This window comes from Primulina eburnea, chromosome 13 (assembly GCF_022965805.1).
Source record: "Primulina eburnea isolate SZY01 chromosome 13, ASM2296580v1, whole genome shotgun sequence".
Lineage (NCBI taxonomy): Eukaryota > Viridiplantae > Streptophyta > Magnoliopsida > Lamiales > Gesneriaceae > Primulina > Primulina eburnea.
The window spans coordinates 993652-1014693 of NC_133113.1; the positions used below are offsets into that span (position 1 = coordinate 993652).

Here is a 21042-nt window from a genome sequence, read left to right on the forward strand (position 1 = left end):
AAGTTACTTTTCAAAAGATGATTTATCATTAAAACTAAAGAAAGTTGTTCAAAAGCACAAACTTTATTTGTTTCTTCTCTAAATTTAGATTCGTCGAATTTTAAAAGTTAAGAATCATTACCCGATTGAAAAGAAAATGTCGGAATTTGAGTTTAAAAACGATCAATACCAATTTTTACCGGATGACTTTTCTCCACGTGTCGCGTCAAAGTTCCATAACCACCTCCTTGTTGAACTTTATAAGTTTTTTAACAATATTTGCATTTGACTTGCATATCATTGAAGGGAAGCGTCATTTTTTCGAAATTTTTGGTGAAGATATATGATGTCGGGCGAGGCACCACTTAAGTTTTAATTTTAGGCGTCATCGGATTGTTCATACTTTATTGACTTTGATGATGACGTGTTTGTGGAACTACTCGTTCCACGTTCTTTAGGGGTGTCAAAATGCGACACGACCCGTCAACCCGACACGACCCAACGCGAAAAAAATCAGGTTCGGGTTGGGGTTTTTCGGGTTCGGGTTGGGTGGATACGGGTTAGTGTCACCCGCGAACTTTTTTTTTTGAAAATATTAACTATATTTCTATATAGTATGTTTGAACAAAATTTATTGTATATTTATATGATAAATTTTCATCATTGAATATTTATTTTGCATATTTTTATTTTTTTAACAACTTTTTATTTGATTTAGTAAATATACTTTTAATTTTCTACGATTAAACTTTCAAATCTAAATCGAAAATTTTGTTATTATATGTTTAAATTAAAACATTATTATTATTTTTTATTTTTTTGATTTTTTTCATTAATTTTTTTAAAAAAATAAATTGATAAAATTCGGATTAGACGGGTTGAGTCGGGTTATACGGATTCGTGTTCGGGTTGGGGGTTTTCAGGTTGCTTCGGGTTCGGGTTGGGTTCGGATTGAAAAAAAATAAAAAAAATTACGCGGGTTGACCCGAAACCCGACCCAACCCGCTCGATTGACACCCCAAACGTTCTTGATGTTCTGCATCGAAAGAATCAAGATCATAGTCATAGATATTGAATTAAGGAAAATCGCGATGCTCGAACTCGGGTGACATGATGTCATTTCCCTTGTCTTTGCCACCCCTACAACTTGATATATCTGGCATCGGCCATTGTATAAATATGAAATTGAAGTAACTATGAAAATAAACTAATAATCGAGACTTGATATTTTGATAATCAAGAAACAACTGAGAATTATAAATTGGGAGAAAATTATGAAGGGGAGGTGAGTTACTTATAGAAAAAAAAAAACCTGAACAATAAAAATTGTGCAACGGTCGACCGTCGGTCCGGATCCGAGCCACCCATTGCTCTACGGACACATCATCGTGGTTGTTGATCATCAACGATCGCAAAATCGTGGCAGCTGATTTCAAACGGATTTATGTACATATTAGTGAAACATCGACCCATTACTAGTCTTTGGGAACCATTACCAAAAGGATAACTCATTGCGCAATAAAAAAATTTCTTTACATAAAATTTGTATATATCGCTTGCTTGTGCTCAAAGGCATGCATGCCATGACTGGTAATCAAACAATAGCAAAATTTACGTACTAAAATTGTATACATAAAGTTTCGATATCAAACAAAACTCACAATCCAACTATATGATGTTCAGCTAAAGGAGTCAGACTTCTCAAAGTAGGCGGAATCATGTTACTTGGTGACGTCTGTCGCATGTTACATTGCATTCTAACGCAGGAAAGACAAGAATTTTAAGTCACTACTGCAGGTTAATAAAATTTTGTAAAGCAGCAGTACCACAACGAAGATATGTGCTTCTCACGACCCAACTTCTTCATGTATGGTAAACACGGAGGACTCTCCTCAAACTCGGAATAAATATGTTGAGATGGACGACGTTACACGGGCTAAACTGCTGCTACCGACCCTGCCAACCAGAAATTGATGATCCTACTGTGCTTGAATTTGAATGTCTTTCCAACCTGCAAAACATATGTGGTCAACATCAATTTTAGACAATCTATATTGATATTTACTTGTGTGTGTAACAGACACACACACACACAGAGCGGAAAAGAGACTTTAAAATTTCTTCAACTGCCTTCACAATTTCTGAAGAATTTGTCTCGAGAACTTGGCCGCCCAAAATAATTTCATCTAAAATTGTATGCATCTGCAAAACAGATCAAACAAAAAATATCAATCATGGTCACTAGCATGACTTCTCAGCTAGATAATAATCGATGAAGCTGAGCAAGTTCATATTTTAATAAGCCTCAGCTAAGGTGACATAGGTTTGATCAGCAATCACATATTCGACGTGATAGGCATGGTGTAAAGCGAACAAGTGCCAATTGCTTAGGCAGGCAGATATAATGAAGCAGGCCAGTTGGATAAATGCTTACAACTAGCTTAGAACTGAGATCGGGTATCCCCTTTCCCCTTCTCAACACTCAAGCCGCCAATTGTGATTTCCACCGTAATAAGCCCATTATAGCAATAAACAACAATCTATAACAATGTATTCCTACCAAATGACAATCAGTTCCCAATCTCATGGATAAATACAACTGCATTCTCAACCCAGGCAGTAGTCTTTTCATTCCTTGATGCTAAATATGATTCACTTTAGACATGAGACTTTCACGAGGTATTCAGAAACAAAGGTCGACAGAGCCACTTACGATAAAGGGGTTCAATCAAATTCCCTCAACTTTGAGTAATATAAATTTTAGCCCAAACATGTAGAATCCCACCAATCCAACCCAAAAAAAAAATTGAAGAATCTAACAGAATAAGCCTGACATAATATTTTTAAAACAAACTCTGAAACTTTAAGCCAAAAATCATAAATGTATAAATCTTATTATTGGGTTATAAAAGAAAGAATATCACAGGAGAGAATGTTAAATTCTTCTGACCAACTAATCATGTCAAACTTTTTGAAAAAAAATTAATAAACGCTTCACACAACATACTAGAATACAAAGATTTATGTACATATAATTAGACAACAAAAATTCAATAAATTAATTATAATAAGAACATAAACGTGTTCTTTTTAAATGCATATTCTTAAAATTTTGTTCTAACATAATCATTGCCTATTGTATTAAATAGATAATATTATATCATGATTTAATATTAGTGTTTAATTCTGAAGCACGATTACATGAAACTTTAAATGTGCAAATGATTACTTAATGTTTGTCATTGGGGATCAAATGAGCCTTCTCTCACTCATATCTTCATAAAAAAAACTATTGTCCTTGATAGAATAATATTTTTAACAGCATAAAACAATCGGTTTATTTTCAATGTTTATATAATATTACTGCATAACTGTTGTGAATTAAATGTATTGTTTACATTCTTCTAATGTTAATATCAATCGCAATTTTGCATCACCAAACTCCAAGGCTCTGGTTACACCAGGATCACCCCTTACAGATTACATGCATCTTGTGGTTAACTGGAGCAGTGGACAGTAGTTTGCTATATCATACGATAAAGTTTCTACATCAACTAACAAGTTGCTCTTAAAAGACCATTTTGATGTACAGACTACTATGATGATAAGCATAAAAGAGGTCTGACCTTGTTAAAATTGAAGACCACATCAAGCTCACACACATTGCTAAAACATCTGTCCATTGTCTCCACAAAAACTGTTAAAATAAATGAAGTAATCAAACAAAGCAAAAGGAATAGAGAAATTCCAAAAAATGTTTAGGTAAACTACAGTAATATATCAGAGTAATAGAAATAGAGAAAATCCTATTAAAACCAGCATCATAGGAACAGTTTTTAAAATGTAGGAGATAACATAGAGCAATTTATTAACCATCCTGTCGGTGGAAAATAAAAGTAGTTCCATCATTGAGTAAAAATGACAAAGATGAATTATAGACTGCATATTGAACCAATGAGAACAAACGAGAACTTGAAAAAGACGTTATTAATACCTAAAACTTAAGCATACATCTTATGCCATCCCAACAATCTCTTTTTATCAACTTGATAACATATTACCAAGGAATTATAAAGGTCGATGCCAAATACTATCAAGATTAAACCATCCAAGACTATGACATATGTTACCATTCAAGAGACAAATAAATAATGTTTAAATCCAAAATATGCTTCAGAAGCAATTGTCTGTATGAAACTCAAAAGAAATGTTAAGCATTAGCCCATTTAATACAATTGGCAGCAAAACAAAATTTTCAAATGAATAGCCAAGGATCAAGCTACTGATATTTCCCCTTCCACCACTTACAACGAAAATCTGCAAATGAAATATAGAAAATATTAATTTTTTGAAAACATTAATTTTTTTTGTTTTTTCAAAACAGTCGAGGGGCAAAGGAATAAAAGGGACCACACACCAACTCGTGTGTGTGTGTGTGTATAACATAGTAAACGGTATACATTGAACATTATCTCTGAGATAGTAGCACTACGAGTCTCAAAATATAAAAGAAAAACCATTGCACATGATCAAGAAAATCTATTTCAATAACCTCTAGATTCAAATCCAAAAAATTAAATCATCCAATGATCAATTAAAGATACCTTGCATGAGATCTAGCATAGCGAGCTCATTCTCAGAATTATCAAAAATGAAGACAACGTACAACGTAGCATATGTTTTATACACAAGCCGCACACCCTGCAAATCAAAAACTTAAAAATCACACACAGACCGACCATATGATATAAAACACAAATCCTCGTTGTAAACACTAAATAGACAGCATACCTTTCCAAAAAGAGAATCCACGTTAACAAAATTACTGACATTCTCAGCTCTACTGCACAAAACTGCAAGGAGAAGCTCAATAAATGAACTACTAGTCTACTACACAATTCAGACATCATTAAACCATGAAAAAACTGAACTGACTTCTGTAGATGCTCCGAATAAGCTCCTGCTGCTTCTCCACAGGCTAATCTTACAAATCAAATCAGAATCAAACAATCTTAATGAAAAAAATCAGACAAAAAGGGGGGTAAAAGAACACTAAATAACGAAAGCCCTTCGAGTTTAATTATCAATATTTTTTGTAAAGAATCTGATAACCTGGAATTCGTATAATTTGACGAGGCGTGGCTTGCCCTGATCGTTCATTATTATTACTCCTCGTATCATTTTTCTTCACCGATTCCTCAGAGAATCTCGTAGCTCCTTTCTGTTCTTAATTTTCTCTGGCGCTTTTGTTAAAATCGCGTTTGAACAAGAAGGCGATGTTAAAATCGCGTTTGGACGTCGATCGCATTGAGGAAGGCATTTTAACCGTGCGGTTCAACCCGGAATCGAACCAGCACCGCCCCGTTAAGAACCAGTTCAGAACCGGTTTTCAAAATCTAAAATCAGTCCGAACCAAAGTGGTTCGGTTGATTAAAAGAAATGGCACCGATTTAATTTAATCTGAAAAATTAAAAATATATACAGACAATCGTTTCCCCGTACAGTAGTTGGGCCCAACTGTGGTAATAAGTCTCTAACGACACTTTAATAAATAATTCTACATTTATTTTAATTGAATATTAGTCTAATTTTTTTTTTATTATTAATAGATTTTCATTTGTGACAAATTCTATCATTTTTTCAACTTCGATTATTCTCATGTTTTCTCATCAATTATCAATGTTATGGCTGTGCGCAATTTGTATTCAAACTTTATGACACATTATTTTTAGCTGTCGATTAATCATTGTTCTTTTTCTCGCTTTATTAATTATAATATATTGTTTCCTATACTGAACTAAGATCTTGGCTCCGCCTGTGTATCTAGCCATGTAAAATGAAGAAGATATTGGGTTCGAAATCCAATAAAAACAAAGTATCAATGATTTTTTCCCCATTTGTAAACTACGCAAAACATCTTTATACATGTAAACAGATGGTTTCAGTGGTAATCTCACATGTGCATTGTATATCGATTTTATTAGACCGGAGTCAAAGGAATGGATCACTAAAAATACTTTTTGGATATCATGGTAAATTTCTAAAGAAGAGTGTTGACGATCAGAATACGTCATCGATGCAATCTCTTCATAAAATATTTCAATTGTATTCTAGTGAACATGGATCGGAGGAGGAGCCAGAGTTGGAAGATATCTCGGTTGAGAAATCATCCGTCATTATCTTTCTACGGACTTTAAGACGACAGAAATATAATGCAAGAGTAACATCCACAAACTCGTCAAATGAACTACAATTATTATTGAATCAGGATTTTCAAATTACTTATTATTTCGATGTTTTTCAATTACGAAAAAAATTCAAGACAATATATGATCATGTCGTCAACTGCAAGAGACGTATCTGCAATTCAATGCTAAACTGTGGAGTCGGCATTTTCAATATGCGGCCGAGTAATTAGATATCTTAGATACGATCTTTGTTGAGAGTCGTTTGACATGCTTATATTACTATAAGAATGGTTTAGCGCTTGAAAAAATAGAACAACGGATGCTATCGATGAATTGCGAGTCAATAATGTGAAGTAGAAAAGAATATTCTAGAACTGATTTTATTGATTATGATGAAAATTGAAATATAATTTTTTTAACTAAAAGTTGAAATGTTATTTTAAGTTGAAAGTTCAATAAATGAATATTAAATTTTTTCGATATTGTTTGCAATTTTAAATATAATATTCTTTAATGTTCGAATAATCTATTAAAAAAATAACTAAATGTGAAGCAAAGGGACTCAAACGCCTACCTTTGGGCGCCTAAGTGTCTATTCTTTAATATCCAGAGATTAAATTTGAAGCATAGGCGCCCCACGCCTACCTTTGTGTAAAGATATAAACGATCTAAACCAAACCAAACAGTATCAGGCTTGAGCTGGGTTTGTTTAAGATTGTTTGCTTGAGCTCGATTCGAGCTTCTATTATCAGGCTCGAGCTTAGTTTGTATTGAAATTACTGAGCTCGAGAAAAGCTCGAGCTCGGCTCGTTAAAAGCTCGTTTAGCATGTTAATCAAGCCAGGCTCGAGCTTGATTCATTAATAGCTCGTTTAGCATGTTTAACAAGCATGTCTTGAGCTCGTCTCGTTTTCGAGCTCGATAAGGATAGAATGGAGCTCGAGTTTAAGTTTGAATCGAGCTTGTTAAAAATTAAATATATCTATAAACTAATTTTAAATGAGACATAAAAATGTAAATTCATTCATAAATAACCAAAACGACACAAATAAGAGCTAAACAAAATATAAATCAGTATATTATTTAACATTCCAAAATCATGTTTGCGAGGCACCTAAACGAGCCGAGCTCGAGCTCGAGCTCGCGAGCCTATTATCAAACATGTTTGGGAGCTAACGAGCCGAATATCCTTAGGCTTGAGCTTGGTTTGATTAAATTTTTGAGCTCAAATCGAGCTTGAGTTTGGTTTGTTATGATTAACAAACAAACTCAAACGAGCTTTTTATCGAGCCGAGCTTCGAATAGCTCGCAAACGGTTTGGTTCATTTACATCACTACCTTTGGGCGCCTAAAAACATGTGCATCAAGAGGAGAGGCGCCTCGCATCGGCGCTTAAGCCGCACATTCAATAAAAACGAGGGCTCATAACCGGCCTTATAATCTATACTATTTTATTAAGTTTGAGACACTTAACCTAACTAACTTTTGTTTTATGGTCTATTTTAATAATTATATATATTAATAAAATATTAAAATTTTAATGCAAGTTATATGTAGTTCAGCAGATAGAGTCATTGTTTCTTGAAGTTTAGGTTATATATTCAATTATCACTGATGTCATTTTTTTTATTTTTTTATTTATATATCAAAATTATAGGGTAGTCCCTCATTATTTCTTATAATTGTATTTTGATCCTCATTTAATAACAAACCAAATAATAAACTATAAAAAATATTATACGTTGCGTGCGTCGGTGCACTAGTACTGAATTAAACTTCCGGTTCAATTTTGTTCCAAGGTAAAAGAACCAGAATCAGACCGATTTTCAAACGGTTCTGTCGGGTTTTTAGACTTCCGGCAATAGAACGATAGGAATCAGACCAGAATCGAAACCTAAGAACCCTCAAGCATGCCTACTTTGGACTAAGCCGAAGTATAAGCAAAATTTGGTTTAAAAATTTACAAAAACATTGATTTTTTTTAAGTCACTAAATACTGCACACACTTTCTAAATCCACAAATAATACGAATGTTCTTACGAATTGGATAAAACATTTTTATGACAAAAATGAATAATAAACATTAATTTAAATAATAAAAAATATTGAACTTAAGCTAAGATAATTTAAATTAGAAACTAGTGAAAACGTTGCAAATTATTTTCTAACTTCCCTTAAATTTAAATTAAGATTAAACGAATCGAATCGAATCGAATACAAAAATAATATATTAAGGTTTGAATTAGAACTCAAATAATTAAATATATTTTGCTTGAATTAACTCAATTAGAATATTCGAACATATTTATGTGTTGTTTGAAGAATGAAAATAAATCCTAAAATGACTCAAAAACATTTATTTAATATATAGAATTATATTGTACTAATAAAATAAAATATCGAAAAAATAATTTAGATTTAAATTTGACTTGAATATTTTCAATTCGATAATGGTTTCGACTCTTCCAGACTATTAGATCTTGAGTAATAAAAAGTCATACTGCAATTTTAAACAATTATATATTGTTATTTGAATTAAATATATTTAAAATGAGGTAATATAAATATATATATATATATATATATATTTATATATCGGAGCCTATTACGTTTGATTCATATTGAATGCAAGCCTACCAACATGGTGACTCGGAGATGCATCGAAACTTGTGCTCACAATATCCTTTGTGCTGTTTTTAGTATAATTTATAATAGAATATGTATATTGTGAGACGGACTCACGAATCTTTATATGTGAGACGGATCAACTCTATCGATATTTAAAATAAAATTTAATACTGTTAGCATAAAAAATAATATTTTTTCATGGATGACCCGAATAAGAGATATATTTCACGAAATACGACCCGTGAGACCGTGTCACACAAATTTTTTGTCTTTATACTAATATAATAGAGAGTGGGTTTTCATTTAAAATATTTGTTTTATATAATGAATATTACATACCAATTTTTTTTTAAAAGTGTTTTTATTTATTCAAATTGAATAAATTGTGTTTTAGATTTATTAATAAACTTCATTTTTGGGTTTTTAAGTGCATGTCACGCCGTCGCGTGTTCGGATCGTATAAACGCGATTACACTAAATGGTTATAGCAACTACTTCAATACCTTGTGATCTTTACACTTACAAAAAAAATGATTACCTCAATTACTACGTGAACCTATTCTAGCCCGTTTTATATTAACCAACTGAAATATATTTTTCTAATTAATGTATGATATGTCACATTTATTTCTGTTTTGTTCCTATTGTTTAGATTATTACATTGAAAATATGCATATAATTAATTTTTTATATTATTTGTTGAATAATTCAATGCCTTTGATTTTGTAAATTCATTTTGGCTTTTTTATATAAAAATTTATGATTTTTCTCGTCAAAAAAGTATGATTTTTTAAATTATATTCAATATTCTGAGTGCATTAGACTCTAAAATTTCAACAAAAATTACATTTTTCGATTTTCATAACTCAGTTTTTTTAAACTTTACAATATATCAATTACGAAATTACAAAATTATCAAATTAATTAGCTAACAGCCTTTGTTTAATTAATAAGATGATAGGCATGAAAAATTTGGTAAAAATCTTTCACACTTGTTTAATTACCTAAAAATAAACATAAATATTATTTAAATTTGTTAAAATACATAATTTAATTTGTTGTAAAAAAAATGAGACCTTTATTTAATATTTAACGATGAGAACACATTAATGTGATCTACAAGTTACACGGTTCGAGTTGGTATGCACAATGCAGTTTATATTATCTATACTAGTTTAGTTTATGGTATTGTGTTATTTTGATAGTTTACCCCGTGCGCATCGAGAGACAAATGTTACGGTTACATCGTCATTTAAAAAACCTTTAAAAAATTATATATATAATAAGAACAGATTCTATATCAATCTAATATATTGATCGATGAGAGACAATATCGGAGTGCTAAATCCCGGTTCATTTCACCCTACCTTGTGAGGCACTGTCCCCATGAGATGATCAAAGGTCCAGATTTACACACACATACACCCCATGAAGTGATCAAAGGCCTAAATTTAATCACCATGTAAAATCAATGGCTGAGATCCTGTGGGGGCACTACCCCCATAAGTAGCATCGACATTACCCTAAATCCCGTACCCGAATCTAGTGGCAGAGCCACCACGTAGATATATACTCTTAAAAAAAATTATATGTAAATTTTGTATAATTTTAGAATAATATGATATTAGTCCGGATTAATCAATTTAAAATATTAAAAAAATTTAAAAATTTAAAATTTTAATCTGAGCAGAACTATATTTCTGGTTCCATCACTGCCCCGATCCATTGCAAGTTGTAATACCTGGGAAAATTCGACCCTGCCCCTGAAGGCAGTGCCTGCAGGGGCAGATCCAAGGGCCAGAATTTTTCTGGCCCTTGGTTCTAATACCTGATAGCGTGGGCGAAATTTGCATGTTTGTGTCAGCATTCCACGCGTTTGATGCCTGCATGTTGTGATGGCATGAAGAGGCCTAAGTGTCGTGCTTGTTCACGTGCTGTTTCCTTTAATCGCATTTTCCCAATAAAACATTAATATTTTTTTGTCACTTTTTTATTATTTTATATACTATAATATTATTATTATTATTATTATTATTATTATTATTATTATTATTATTATTATATAAGAATAAATTGACATTAATTAATTTCAAGGCCTCGACCCCACATCTTGCGTTGTGTTCTTTTGTCGTGCAGTAAATATAATTTTTTTAAGGTCATATAATTTTTAAATAATGATTTAACCACAACCGTTATTTTTGATTTATATTGAGTAGGCCTTCAAACTAATGCATTATCGCATATATTAAACTAGTAAGATAAACTACATTATGTATATTTTGTGCGACAGATATATCTGATATAAAGTTTTGTCGATAAGTGAAATCGAGCTCATGAATATTAGTTAAATATTCACTTACTCCACAAATTCGAATATCTTATTAACGAGATTTGGTGAAATTTGCAGGAGGGAGTCAAGTACCATATGTTTAATTTTGATGTTTTTATGGGATTTGGTTCATTTATTATTGAGTTGGTCTCATGTAAGATCGTCTCACGGGTCATAATATGTGAAACGGGTCAATCCAAGAAATTCTGAGGTTTTTACGCCAAGCGGCGCCATGCATGTGCTCGAAGCAATTCAAGAATTCACGATTTGTCTCGATATAATTCGGGAGAAATTTGGTATCGAACGCATAAATGTGGTTTTATTTGTTTTGATTCCGAATACAACAGTAAGCATGAAGCACACAGTTCACGTCTTGGGGGTGGGGGGTGGGCTCTGTGTGCTAGCGTGTCGTTGAATGAGAAGGGGTGGTGTCGCGTAGTGATGGCTATTTTGTTGGAGTCTGTGTTTTCTGATTTTCTTATCACATTTGTTTATGGCGCAGTAATGGGCTTTTATTTCATTCTTTCGTCATATTAAATTATGGTTCATGGTACTTTTTTTCAAGGTGGGGAATTTTTTCTTTGCACATAAAGCATCTGGGATTCTTGGTTCTGCATTTATTAGTGCTGGGTATTTTGTTGGAGTTTGTTTTCAATCATGTTTTCTGATATATAAATCACATTTTGTGGCGATTTCCGGGTTCTACATTTGTCATTAACGTCTTCATTCATCATGCGGCTCACGCGATTGTGCTCTAGTTTCTTCTTTACATCTCTAAATTCTAAGGAGCTTGATCGAAAAGATTTGGAGAATTTATACCTTGGCTTATAGGTCATCAATTTTGTTGGTTTTCTACTGTGCTTTTTGGAGTTTTCTTTTATTAAGAATTGCCACTGTTTCATATATATCTCTCGCTGATAGTAATACCTACTTTATATCCTTATTTTCGGGTTCTTTTTATCAGGCAAGTTGGTTGCTGATTCTTGGTTTGTTCTATGCTTAATAGATTTTTCTTACTTTCTGTTTAATGCAACAGTAAAAGCAAATTTTTTGCATCAGGCAACCATTTTTTCCATACTCAAACTCTAAACCTTTCAGTTTTTTTCTAGTTTCGAGTAGCGTTTATCACCTCTTTTGTTAAAGGGTTTTCCTTATGGTTCTCATGTCTGTGTTTCTTTCGTGCAAATTTGCGTATTTTTGTCTATCTAGACTCCTCCGTTAGTTTCTTGTAGGAGGAATTCGCTCATTTCCCACTTCATTCCTGTCCACAATTCTGTTCTTTCCACTGTCTTTCTTCGTTGTTTCTTGGAAAGTGTCTTCTTCTGTGTTTCCTTGTTTCTTGAAATGCGTAGAACACTTGTTTTATCTCTCTTTCATATTGCTCTATTGGCATTTTTACAGGTCATATTTATAGACACAAAAATCTTGGATCCCACTTCCATCAGTACTTCTCTCCATCCATTACATCGAGTGAGCTAAATGGATTTCAACGAAGAAGAGGAAATGTTATTTTCTTTGAGAGAAATGGAGGATTCTGATGAGGAACACCACGAAAACGGGGTTGTTGAAAATGGTAACACTATCACTAAGCATCCTTCTCACCAGCAAAGCAACATCAAGGCATCTCTAGCATGGCTTGATGTGAGGGTTTTTTATGTTGGATTCAGCAAATGTGTGATTCAAGATGATTCGACTCCTGAATGTCTTACACTAAACTACGTTCCGTTGAACCGGGATATTCTTTTAGAGATCAATGGAATTAGGACAAGCATATATGCTGATGGCGTGTCATCCCTTTTGAAAAGGGACAGATTAGATAAACGATCGGAGGAGGTTACATTCGTGAGTACAGATAGTATCAGGATGGCAGGGAGTGTCAAATTTGAGGTTTTTTGTAAAGATGTGCTGGTTCTATCTGGGATATTAGAGTTCTGTCCTAGCAATGGATTAATCGTTGATTCGAAAAACCATTGGCAGGGTTGGAGTATGAATTGTGAGTCAGATGTACATGTTGGGGCTGGATTTTTGGAGGGGAATCAAAATCGTCACACGAGTTTGGATTCAATTTCGCCGGCCATAGAGGTCTATGTTGCTGGTTGCTATTCAAGTAGTCCTATCATATTGACTAAAACTTTGCAGATTGGTCACGGGAAGAAGCAAAAGAGGACAGGGAAGTTGGATTCTATACCAGAATATGAGGAAATTTTAAGTAAGAAAGATAATTCATCGATCTCCTTCGGAATCCAGGTACCTGTCATCAGATTAATGGATTCATAAAAATTGTTGCTTTAATGGAATTTGGTTTACCCTTTTGATTTGTTTGCTTGTTAGAATGTGGGATTTTCTTGTTTAGCAATTCATGGCCTTTGCATGGTTGCTGAACAAAAATGAACAATTCTCGAAGAAAATCTTCTCGGTACCACAAATCTTGGTACATATTTAAAAGCATGTTCTGGAATTTTCAGGATAGTGAAATTGTTGATGGCACATGTTTCAAGGCAGAATAATCATAATTATTGCCTTTATATTTTTGTCACGTGGTTTGCAATTTTCAACAGGTCTCCTAGTGCAGATGATAGATAACATATATGTAAACATAAGTATCACCTTGCAGTAGCACTTGAGTCGAAATGAGATTTTTAAAGAAATTACGTATAAATTAGTAAAAAAAATTAATTGAGGGAACTTGGGGATGCTCCCTCTTTGGACATTGACACGGGGCTTGCGTTTATGGTGACTTACATGATTCGAGTCGATGCAACCTCTGCTTGTGTTCGCTTTTGCATAACAGGATATATGGCTTCCGAGTAGTTAACGTCGTTGCTTTCTCCATGCATGTGTCCATCTATCATTAACTGTTTCCACATCCTAATGGCATGATGAACTGATGCGGTTCTTGGTTTCGCTTGGTTATAAACTACTTTAACTCGAAGAAGCAAAACAAAAAGTGAACGTGACCAAGTTTTATCGACCTGTTTGCTTTAATGAACTAATTCATGTTTTCTGAATGTTTTTCCTATTATGATTTGTTCAAAAACAAAAAGATAACAAAACTAGAAGTTCCGACTGACTTCTTTTCTTGCATCGTGAATTTTGCAGTCCCGGAATTGCCTTGAGTACAAACTGGAAGAGGAAGGTAACTGCAGTCCATGTTCAGGAATGGTGTATTTCGAAGGTGAAGATGGAGAATTATCGTGGTTCAATGCTGGACTAAGAGTAGGTGTGGGCATTGGCCTTAGTGTATGCCTTGGCGTCGGTATAGGAGTTGGATTGCTAGCTCGAACTTACCAAGGAACCGCCAGAAACTTCGTGAGGCGCCTAATGTGATTTCTTTCTTTGTCTCAACTCCCAACATTTTGGTTTGGTCGTTCTCCTGTAGGATTCTGTGCCCTCAGCTGAGATAAAGGAAAAAGATCACTGATCCTGTTAACCTAATGTAGGTGTAGAAAGCTGACAATAAAAACTCTAATTTCGTAACGATGGAGAGTTCGCCATATATCATAAAAACTTGACGTCCTAAGTCCAACCTGTCTAGCTTTATGTTTTTGTTGATGAGTCGTTCTTTCTGATGAAGCTTGTGGAGTCTGATGAAACTATATTTCCTCTAATGCCTAGTTAATGTTCTGTGGAATAAGATTTTGGAACTTTTTGATGATTCACCAATCTAGAAACCTTCCATCGTTTAGCTTTCTTGTTGCATCTTTTATGGTCGCTTCTTGTAATAGTCGCTACATGTTCCATTACATTGACAGAATCAGGTCAGATTGGCCGAAAACATTATATTTGTTGCCCAAGTATTGTCACACCGAGCTTATGGATTCATGTTAAGCCAGTTTTTTCGATAGGTAGCGTCGACAGCCAGAATCTGAGCATATGTGTCAAATCACTATATGGTCAGTTCTAGCCCCTCCATACTAGGAGGAGGTCGGTCTATGCTAGCATCGAAGTAGTTTGTTGAGCCAGTTTATGCATAGTGGCCTGAAGTAGCAACAAATATTCCTCGCACCAACTTATGAAGCTATTCCTCCCAATCTACTAATCGGTCTTGTAGTATTCACATAGATGGCAAAAAAGTCTCTGAACCATACAACCAAAGCACAGCTCTAGAATACGACATGGAACGATTGCTACATTATTCACATACATAGATGCTATGAAACATCAACCTAAACAAAGCACTGGAATCCAAAATGGAACGGGTATTACAGTATTCACATAGGCTCCAAAAGCACAAAATACTATACATTCATGATTAAAACAAAAAGCTATCTGAACTCTACAACTCAAATTTCTAGAACAGAAACAACACGCGAGTTGGCAACCAGTCAATAATCATGAAATGGTTGCCTTCGAGTTGATATATAGGTGGTCATTATTGCAGAAAATATACAAACTGCTCGCTTTGCAGAAGATTTATGCACCATACAAGCAGGAACAAGCTTTTATATACACATTGCAGCATCACTCACATAATTCAAACTGTTGGGGTCTGTTTGCACGATGAAACCAAGTAGTAAAAGCAGCAACCAAATGAGGGCAGTCATCACCGACACGAGTTGAAAAGCGAAGACACTGCTGTAGCAAGTCTTGAGAATCTGACATAGGAAGAGTTGATATAATTCTCAAGAATGTTTCTTCCAGCTCGAGGTAGAGTGTTTTGTGATTCGGCCCCAAAGGCGATGACACACTTTCTCTGTCTTTGTCTTTGCATATTATCAACACTGGGAGCCAATCTCTTACAAGATTCATTCTCACCTGTTGTACGCACTTTAGGTGTAAATTTACAGGTTCTATAAAAAGTCCAGGAACAGCATGCTATGATGGATTTTCTAGCACATAAAGAACATGAAACCAAACTAGGAAAAAAGTACAACACAATGTATAATTGCATTGGGACTTCTACCCCAATCAATGTACAGTTCCCAGAAACCGAATAGACAATATGAGTATTGATTGAGGATATCCTGTAAAACATTGATAAATACCTGAAGATTAAACGCAACTATATTTGGGAGCAAACCTGTCTAGTGGCCAACACACTGCCCATTGCAACAGCGTTAGCAAGCTTGCTAGTGCACCGAAGCACGACAGAAGGAAGTCCCGGAAGCATACTTCTCCAAGGACCTTCATTAAACGCCTTGTGCAAGTCTGCAGTAAAGGAAGCAAGCTCGCTCCAAGACTTCACAGCCGAGTCCGCAACTTTCAGCTCAAGCATCCTCTCCACCAACCACAACAAGTGTTTCCCATAATTCATTGCAGTGTACAAATTCACCTTCTGAATCGCCTCCGGTGCAAGACGATTTGCTCTAAAGTCGGGACTCGAGTACTCCTCCATGGCCTGCTTCACAATCCTCAAATTCTTCTCAAACTCCTCATATAAAACCCGTCTTGCTAACTCCTTAGAGGAAAAATCCTTCAACAGCTTCACAACAAACGCTTTGCCGGATGCCATGCTAGGGCTATTGTAGATTGCAGTACGTACTAACCCGTGAAGCATTTCCTCTGATGAATCACTCTTCGCCGGAGAAACCCTAGCAAGAAGCTCTTTGGATTCTTGATTACTCAGTAAAGGAATCAAATCCAATATTTTTTCTTCCTCGTCTTCATTCCACGGGACTGCCTCCAGGAATTTAACACATGCCTTAATGCAATCCTCGAATAGTAATTCAAGCGCAATCGGAAGTATACTAAGCACAGTGGATACGCTACCAATAGAGGACAACAAATCATCAGAGTAAAGCAGCTGGAGAACTTTCAGGTAATTGTCGATGGAATCAGCGGTTTTCGGAACGGAGAGACTAAATCGATAATGCTTTCGCAAATTTTCCGAATTATCAGAACAAAAATCATCATGGTGCTGCCACCGTTCCGACAGGAACGCAGCGAAATACTTCGAGCGGCGAAGAACGAGCGAATGAAGGTGTACCAGAATCTCGGCTCGATCGGCTGTCGCGGCGGCGCCGTGCTCGGTGTCGGATGAGGCGTCGACGCGATCGGGGTGAAGGCGGAGGATGACGTCAGCGGTTGCTGCGTCGTTGAATCCGCCACCGCAGGCGGAAGCGACGGGGAGGAGAGAATGGGTAGACGATTCGATGGTGGAGGAGAAGCAGGGGTTGGCATCCACGCGCTGCCTCTTCTTGGGCACGTCGGAGATGGCTCCGTCGCAATTGTTGCCACGTCCAACACTGGACATCAGAAGCTTCAAGAGAGTGAAATGAAATGGGGGAGGTTTTGGAAGGGAGATGATTACTTAATAAGTTTAAAACTTTTACCTGTGTGTCATGTGAGTCCGTTTCACGGATCTTAATCTGTAAGATGAGTCAACCTTACACATATTCACAATAAAAAGTAATACTCTTAGCATAAAAATAATATTTTTCATGAATGATCCAAATAAGAGATGCGTCTCACGAAAACGATCCGTGATATCGTGTTACACGAGTTTTTGCCAATTTTTATTTCCCTAAAAAAAATTAATAATATTTTATTTACAAAATATCTAATTATTTTGGATGTCGATTATTTTTCTTTGTTAACTATTTTGTAATTTGATTTATTCAAATTAAAGCATTAAGATAGTATTTGTAAATATTTAAAAAAATTATTATAATTTTTTTTCCATAAAATTGTGCAATTTTATAAAAGAAAAGCCTATAATAACATTACCTAAGGTCATCTCCAACCCATATCATCTATTTTTCATCCTCTATCCTCTAAAATAGAGATTCATTGATCTCTATTTTCAAAAACCTTCTCCAACCCATATCCTCTAAATATTACCAAATACTGTATTTCTTTAATTTATTTCATTTTCAACCCGTTTCTTTTAAATATTAAGAAATACTCTATTTTTTTAATTTATTTCATTTTCAACCGATATATTTTAAATCTTACCAAATATTTCATTTCTCTAATTTATTTCATTTCAAATACACACACATATATATAATTACTTAATTTCATAATGTATTATTTAACTAAACTTAATTAATTCGCTAAACATAACACAACTACATGTGTATTCGACTCGTTTATTTAAAACAATACATTTATTTTGTCATCAAATTGCAAACAAAAGACAACATTCATCAAACAGACATAAAATATAAATCAAGACAAACATAAACGACACATGATTTAAAGAACAACACACAAATTGACCATTAAAAATATTAATATTCCGAATTACTGTACTCCTCCCACAAATGGTCAATAAGAGCATCTCGGAGTGCATAGTGAGCCGATTTATCTTTTATTTTACGATGGCGTGCAAGAAACTCTTGAAATCAGACATGTTCATCACGTGTCATTTCAACATCTGGGATGAGTGACTCGCGATAATCTGTGACTGACACATTCAATTCTCTTTCGTCTTCAATAATCATATTATGCATTATAATGCATGTTGTCATGATATCATACAACACTTGTTTGCTCCAAACTCGTGCAGGTCCAGTGATTATCGCTCACTTTGATTGCAATACTCCAAATGCTCGTTCAACATCTTTTCTACAACTTTCTTGTCGTGCTGCAAAATATTTCTTCTTTGGACCTCGTGGACTGTGGATTGTTTGCACTAGAGTAGCCCACTTTGGATATATACCATCTGCTAGGTAGTATCCCATGGTGTATTCTTTTCCTTGTATGACATAGTTAGCAGGGGGAGCTACACCATTGGCCAAATTAACAAAAAAATGAGATTTTGATAACACATTAATGTCATTGTTTGAACCTGGCAAACCAAAGTATGCATGCCATATCCACAACTCGTAATCTGCGACGGTCTCCAAAATGATGGTTGGTTTTCCGCTACGACCAGTATATTGTCTAGCCCAACCTGTTGGAGAGTTTTTCCACTTCCAATGCATACAATCTAGGCTTCCTAGCATCCCCGGGAATCCACGTTGTTTTCCAATAAGGAGAATCCTTTCAATGTCCTCAGCATTTGGAGACCGAAGATACCAGACACCAAAAACCTCCACCACAGCCCGACAAAATCTTTTTAAACTTTCAATCGCAGTAGACTCCCCGATTTTAATATACTCATCCGTTGAATCTGCCGCCATACCGTATGCTAAGATACGCATTGCAGCTGTTATCTTCTGGTATGGGGACAACCCGGGCCTCCCCAACGCATCTACTTTCTGTACGAAGTAATTGTCATGTTGTTGAACTGATTCCATAATTCTCAAGAATAACCGACGAGACATTCGAAAACGTCTCTTGAACATTGATTCATTGTACATTGGAGACTCAGAAAAATAGTCATTGTACAAGCGTTGTTCGGCAGCTAATCTGTCTCGATTAATCACAATATGGCCAGTGATCGAGCCTCGACGGTGCAAATTATCACTTTCTTCGTAGTAATTGGAGACAACGGTAGCACTGTTTATGAGCTGGCTTAAAACCATTTGTTGTTCGTCAATGCGATTCAACTCATTCTGTATGTTGGCACTAGGTTGATCTTCGTCGTCAGATGACGACGAGGACGCATAGAAAGAAAAACTTGAAGGACCTCCTTCATGAAAATTCATTTTTGAGCAAGTTGAGTAAATTATCAAGAAGTCACTGGTCTTTAAATAAGTGGTGACACTTATTAGTTTAGTTATGTTAGATATTTTAATTTAATTTTAATATTATATGGAATAAAAGCCAACTCATTTTTTTTTGTCACGGATTGTGTATTTCAATAAAGCCAACTGAGATACATTTCAAATAAAAGCCATGTGATGGGTTGTCTAGTGGTGTCTAGTCACAATCAGAGACAACTCAATAGCCCACTCTTGTCTATATACTAGCTGTCATGGGTTGTGCATTTCAAATCAAAGTCATGTGATGGGTTGTCTAGTTGCTGTCATCTAATAAAGAAACTCTATAATATGTCAGAGATGCATTGTACATTTAAAATAAAGTTCTTTCAATACACACCTTTAGATCAGATTTAATTTTAATTGAGACCGTTGATCCAGATTTTTTATCAAAATGTTTTGGCTATAAATTGAAGCATCATACGAATCATTGAGACCACTCCTACAAATTGAATAATTATTTACAATCAAATGACTTCATCTAAATGTGGTGCTGCCTTCTCAATCGAGGAGGACAAATTACTTGTGATGGCTTATCTTGATGTCTCCCAAAATCCAATAATTGGTATAAACCAATCACGCGATAGATTATGGTCACGAGTGGCAGCTACATACAACGAACAACTCGTTGGTAACTCAACAGAGCCTCGAAGTACTAAGGCCCTCCAATGTCGCTGGTTCAACATAAACAAGATTGTCCAAAACTTTAGTTCATGTGTTAGCCAGGTAGAACTTAGCCGTCCAAGTGGTGCTTCTGAGAAAGACATTGTGATAATTAATTTTTTTGATCATATTTCTGTGAAACTATATTTTTTTACTTTATGTGACTAAGATACAATTCATACCTTATTATAGTTGGATCAAGCAAAAGCCTTATTTAAGCAATCAGCTGGGTCGACTTGGCGGTTGGATCGTGTATGGTCTTTGTTTAAGGACCAAGAGAAGTTTAGGTCATCAAACGCTATTTTACCTAATTTCATACCAAACCACGGGAGTATCGACTCATCCCAGTTTGACTATTCTCCCAACACCGAATCACCGACACCTGATTCTCCAGGGCTATCTGGGTTTGCTATAAACCTGGAAGAAGATAATCCGTCAGGAGAGAGTTCTCAGTGTCCAATTGGCATAAAAAAAGGCCAAGGCCAAAAGAAAAGCTACTGAAGAACACTTGAAGGACATCTCCACCATGGCCAAATGTACTGAGAAAATGGTGGCTGTGATGGAGAATGCTGAGGTACATCGACAACAGCTCATTGATATTGAGAAACAAAGGAATGCGATAATGGCTTTTAAAGAAGAAAATAAAATACTAAGGATGAACCCTATGT

General features: G+C 35.0%; 4 protein-coding genes, 1 long non-coding RNA gene and 1 pseudogene across 7 annotated transcripts; 2 read left to right on the forward strand and 4 right to left on the reverse strand.

The window, feature by feature from the left end:
* Positions 1-1570: 1570 nt before the first annotated feature.
* Positions 1571-5256, reverse strand: LOC140809913 (AP-3 complex subunit sigma). 2 transcript variants are annotated; one of them, XM_073167695.1, is made up of 7 exons: positions 5092-5256; positions 4915-4957; positions 4771-4832; positions 4584-4680; positions 3606-3676; positions 2110-2181; positions 1571-1990 (listed from the first exon to the last, which is right to left on the reverse strand). In XM_073167695.1, the coding sequence occupies exons 1-7, from the start codon at positions 5158-5160 to the stop codon at positions 1916-1918; spliced, it is 489 nt and encodes a 162-aa protein (XP_073023796.1). In that variant the 5' UTR covers positions 5161-5256; the 3' UTR covers positions 1571-1915. The 2 variants fall into 2 exon arrangements, with proteins under 2 accessions (XP_073023796.1, XP_073023795.1); XM_073167694.1 differs by having other exon boundaries at positions 2090-2181; positions 5092-5252.
* Positions 5257-11330: 6074 nt separating this feature from the next.
* LOC140808988 (uncharacterized protein At1g01500-like) lies at positions 11331-14658 on the forward strand. Of its 2 annotated transcripts, none has more exons than XM_073166414.1 (3): positions 11331-11954; positions 12525-13370; positions 14223-14658. In XM_073166414.1, exons 2-3 carry the CDS (start codon positions 12603-12605, stop codon positions 14448-14450), a joined length of 996 nt encoding a protein of 331 aa, XP_073022515.1. In that variant the 5' UTR covers positions 11331-11954; positions 12525-12602; the 3' UTR covers positions 14451-14658. The 2 variants fall into 2 exon arrangements, with proteins under 2 accessions (XP_073022515.1, XP_073022516.1); XM_073166415.1 differs by having other exon boundaries at positions 11331-11688.
* LOC140808989 (uncharacterized) lies at positions 14470-14960 on the reverse strand. The gene is made up of 2 exons (XR_012113072.1): positions 14651-14960; positions 14470-14518 (listed from the first exon to the last, which is right to left on the reverse strand). It is a non-coding gene; the product is annotated as an uncharacterized lncRNA (long non-coding RNA).
* Positions 14961-15272: 312 nt separating this feature from the next.
* On the reverse strand, positions 15273-17364 carry LOC140808990 (BTB/POZ domain-containing protein At3g05675-like). The gene is made up of 2 exons (XM_073166416.1): positions 16144-17364; positions 15273-15878 (listed from the first exon to the last, which is right to left on the reverse strand). Exons 1-2 carry the CDS (start codon positions 17314-17316, stop codon positions 15585-15587), a joined length of 1467 nt encoding a protein of 488 aa, XP_073022517.1. The 5' UTR covers positions 17317-17364; the 3' UTR covers positions 15273-15584.
* Positions 17365-18119: 755 nt separating this feature from the next.
* Positions 18120-19864, reverse strand: LOC140810796 (uncharacterized; annotated as a pseudogene).
* A 318-nt stretch (positions 19865-20182) lies between these two features.
* Positions 20183-20875, forward strand: LOC140809111 (glutathione S-transferase T3-like). The gene is made up of 2 exons (XM_073166592.1): positions 20183-20479; positions 20567-20875. Exons 1-2 carry the CDS (start codon positions 20183-20185, stop codon positions 20873-20875), a joined length of 606 nt encoding a protein of 201 aa, XP_073022693.1.
* Positions 20876-21042: the final 167 nt, after the last annotated feature.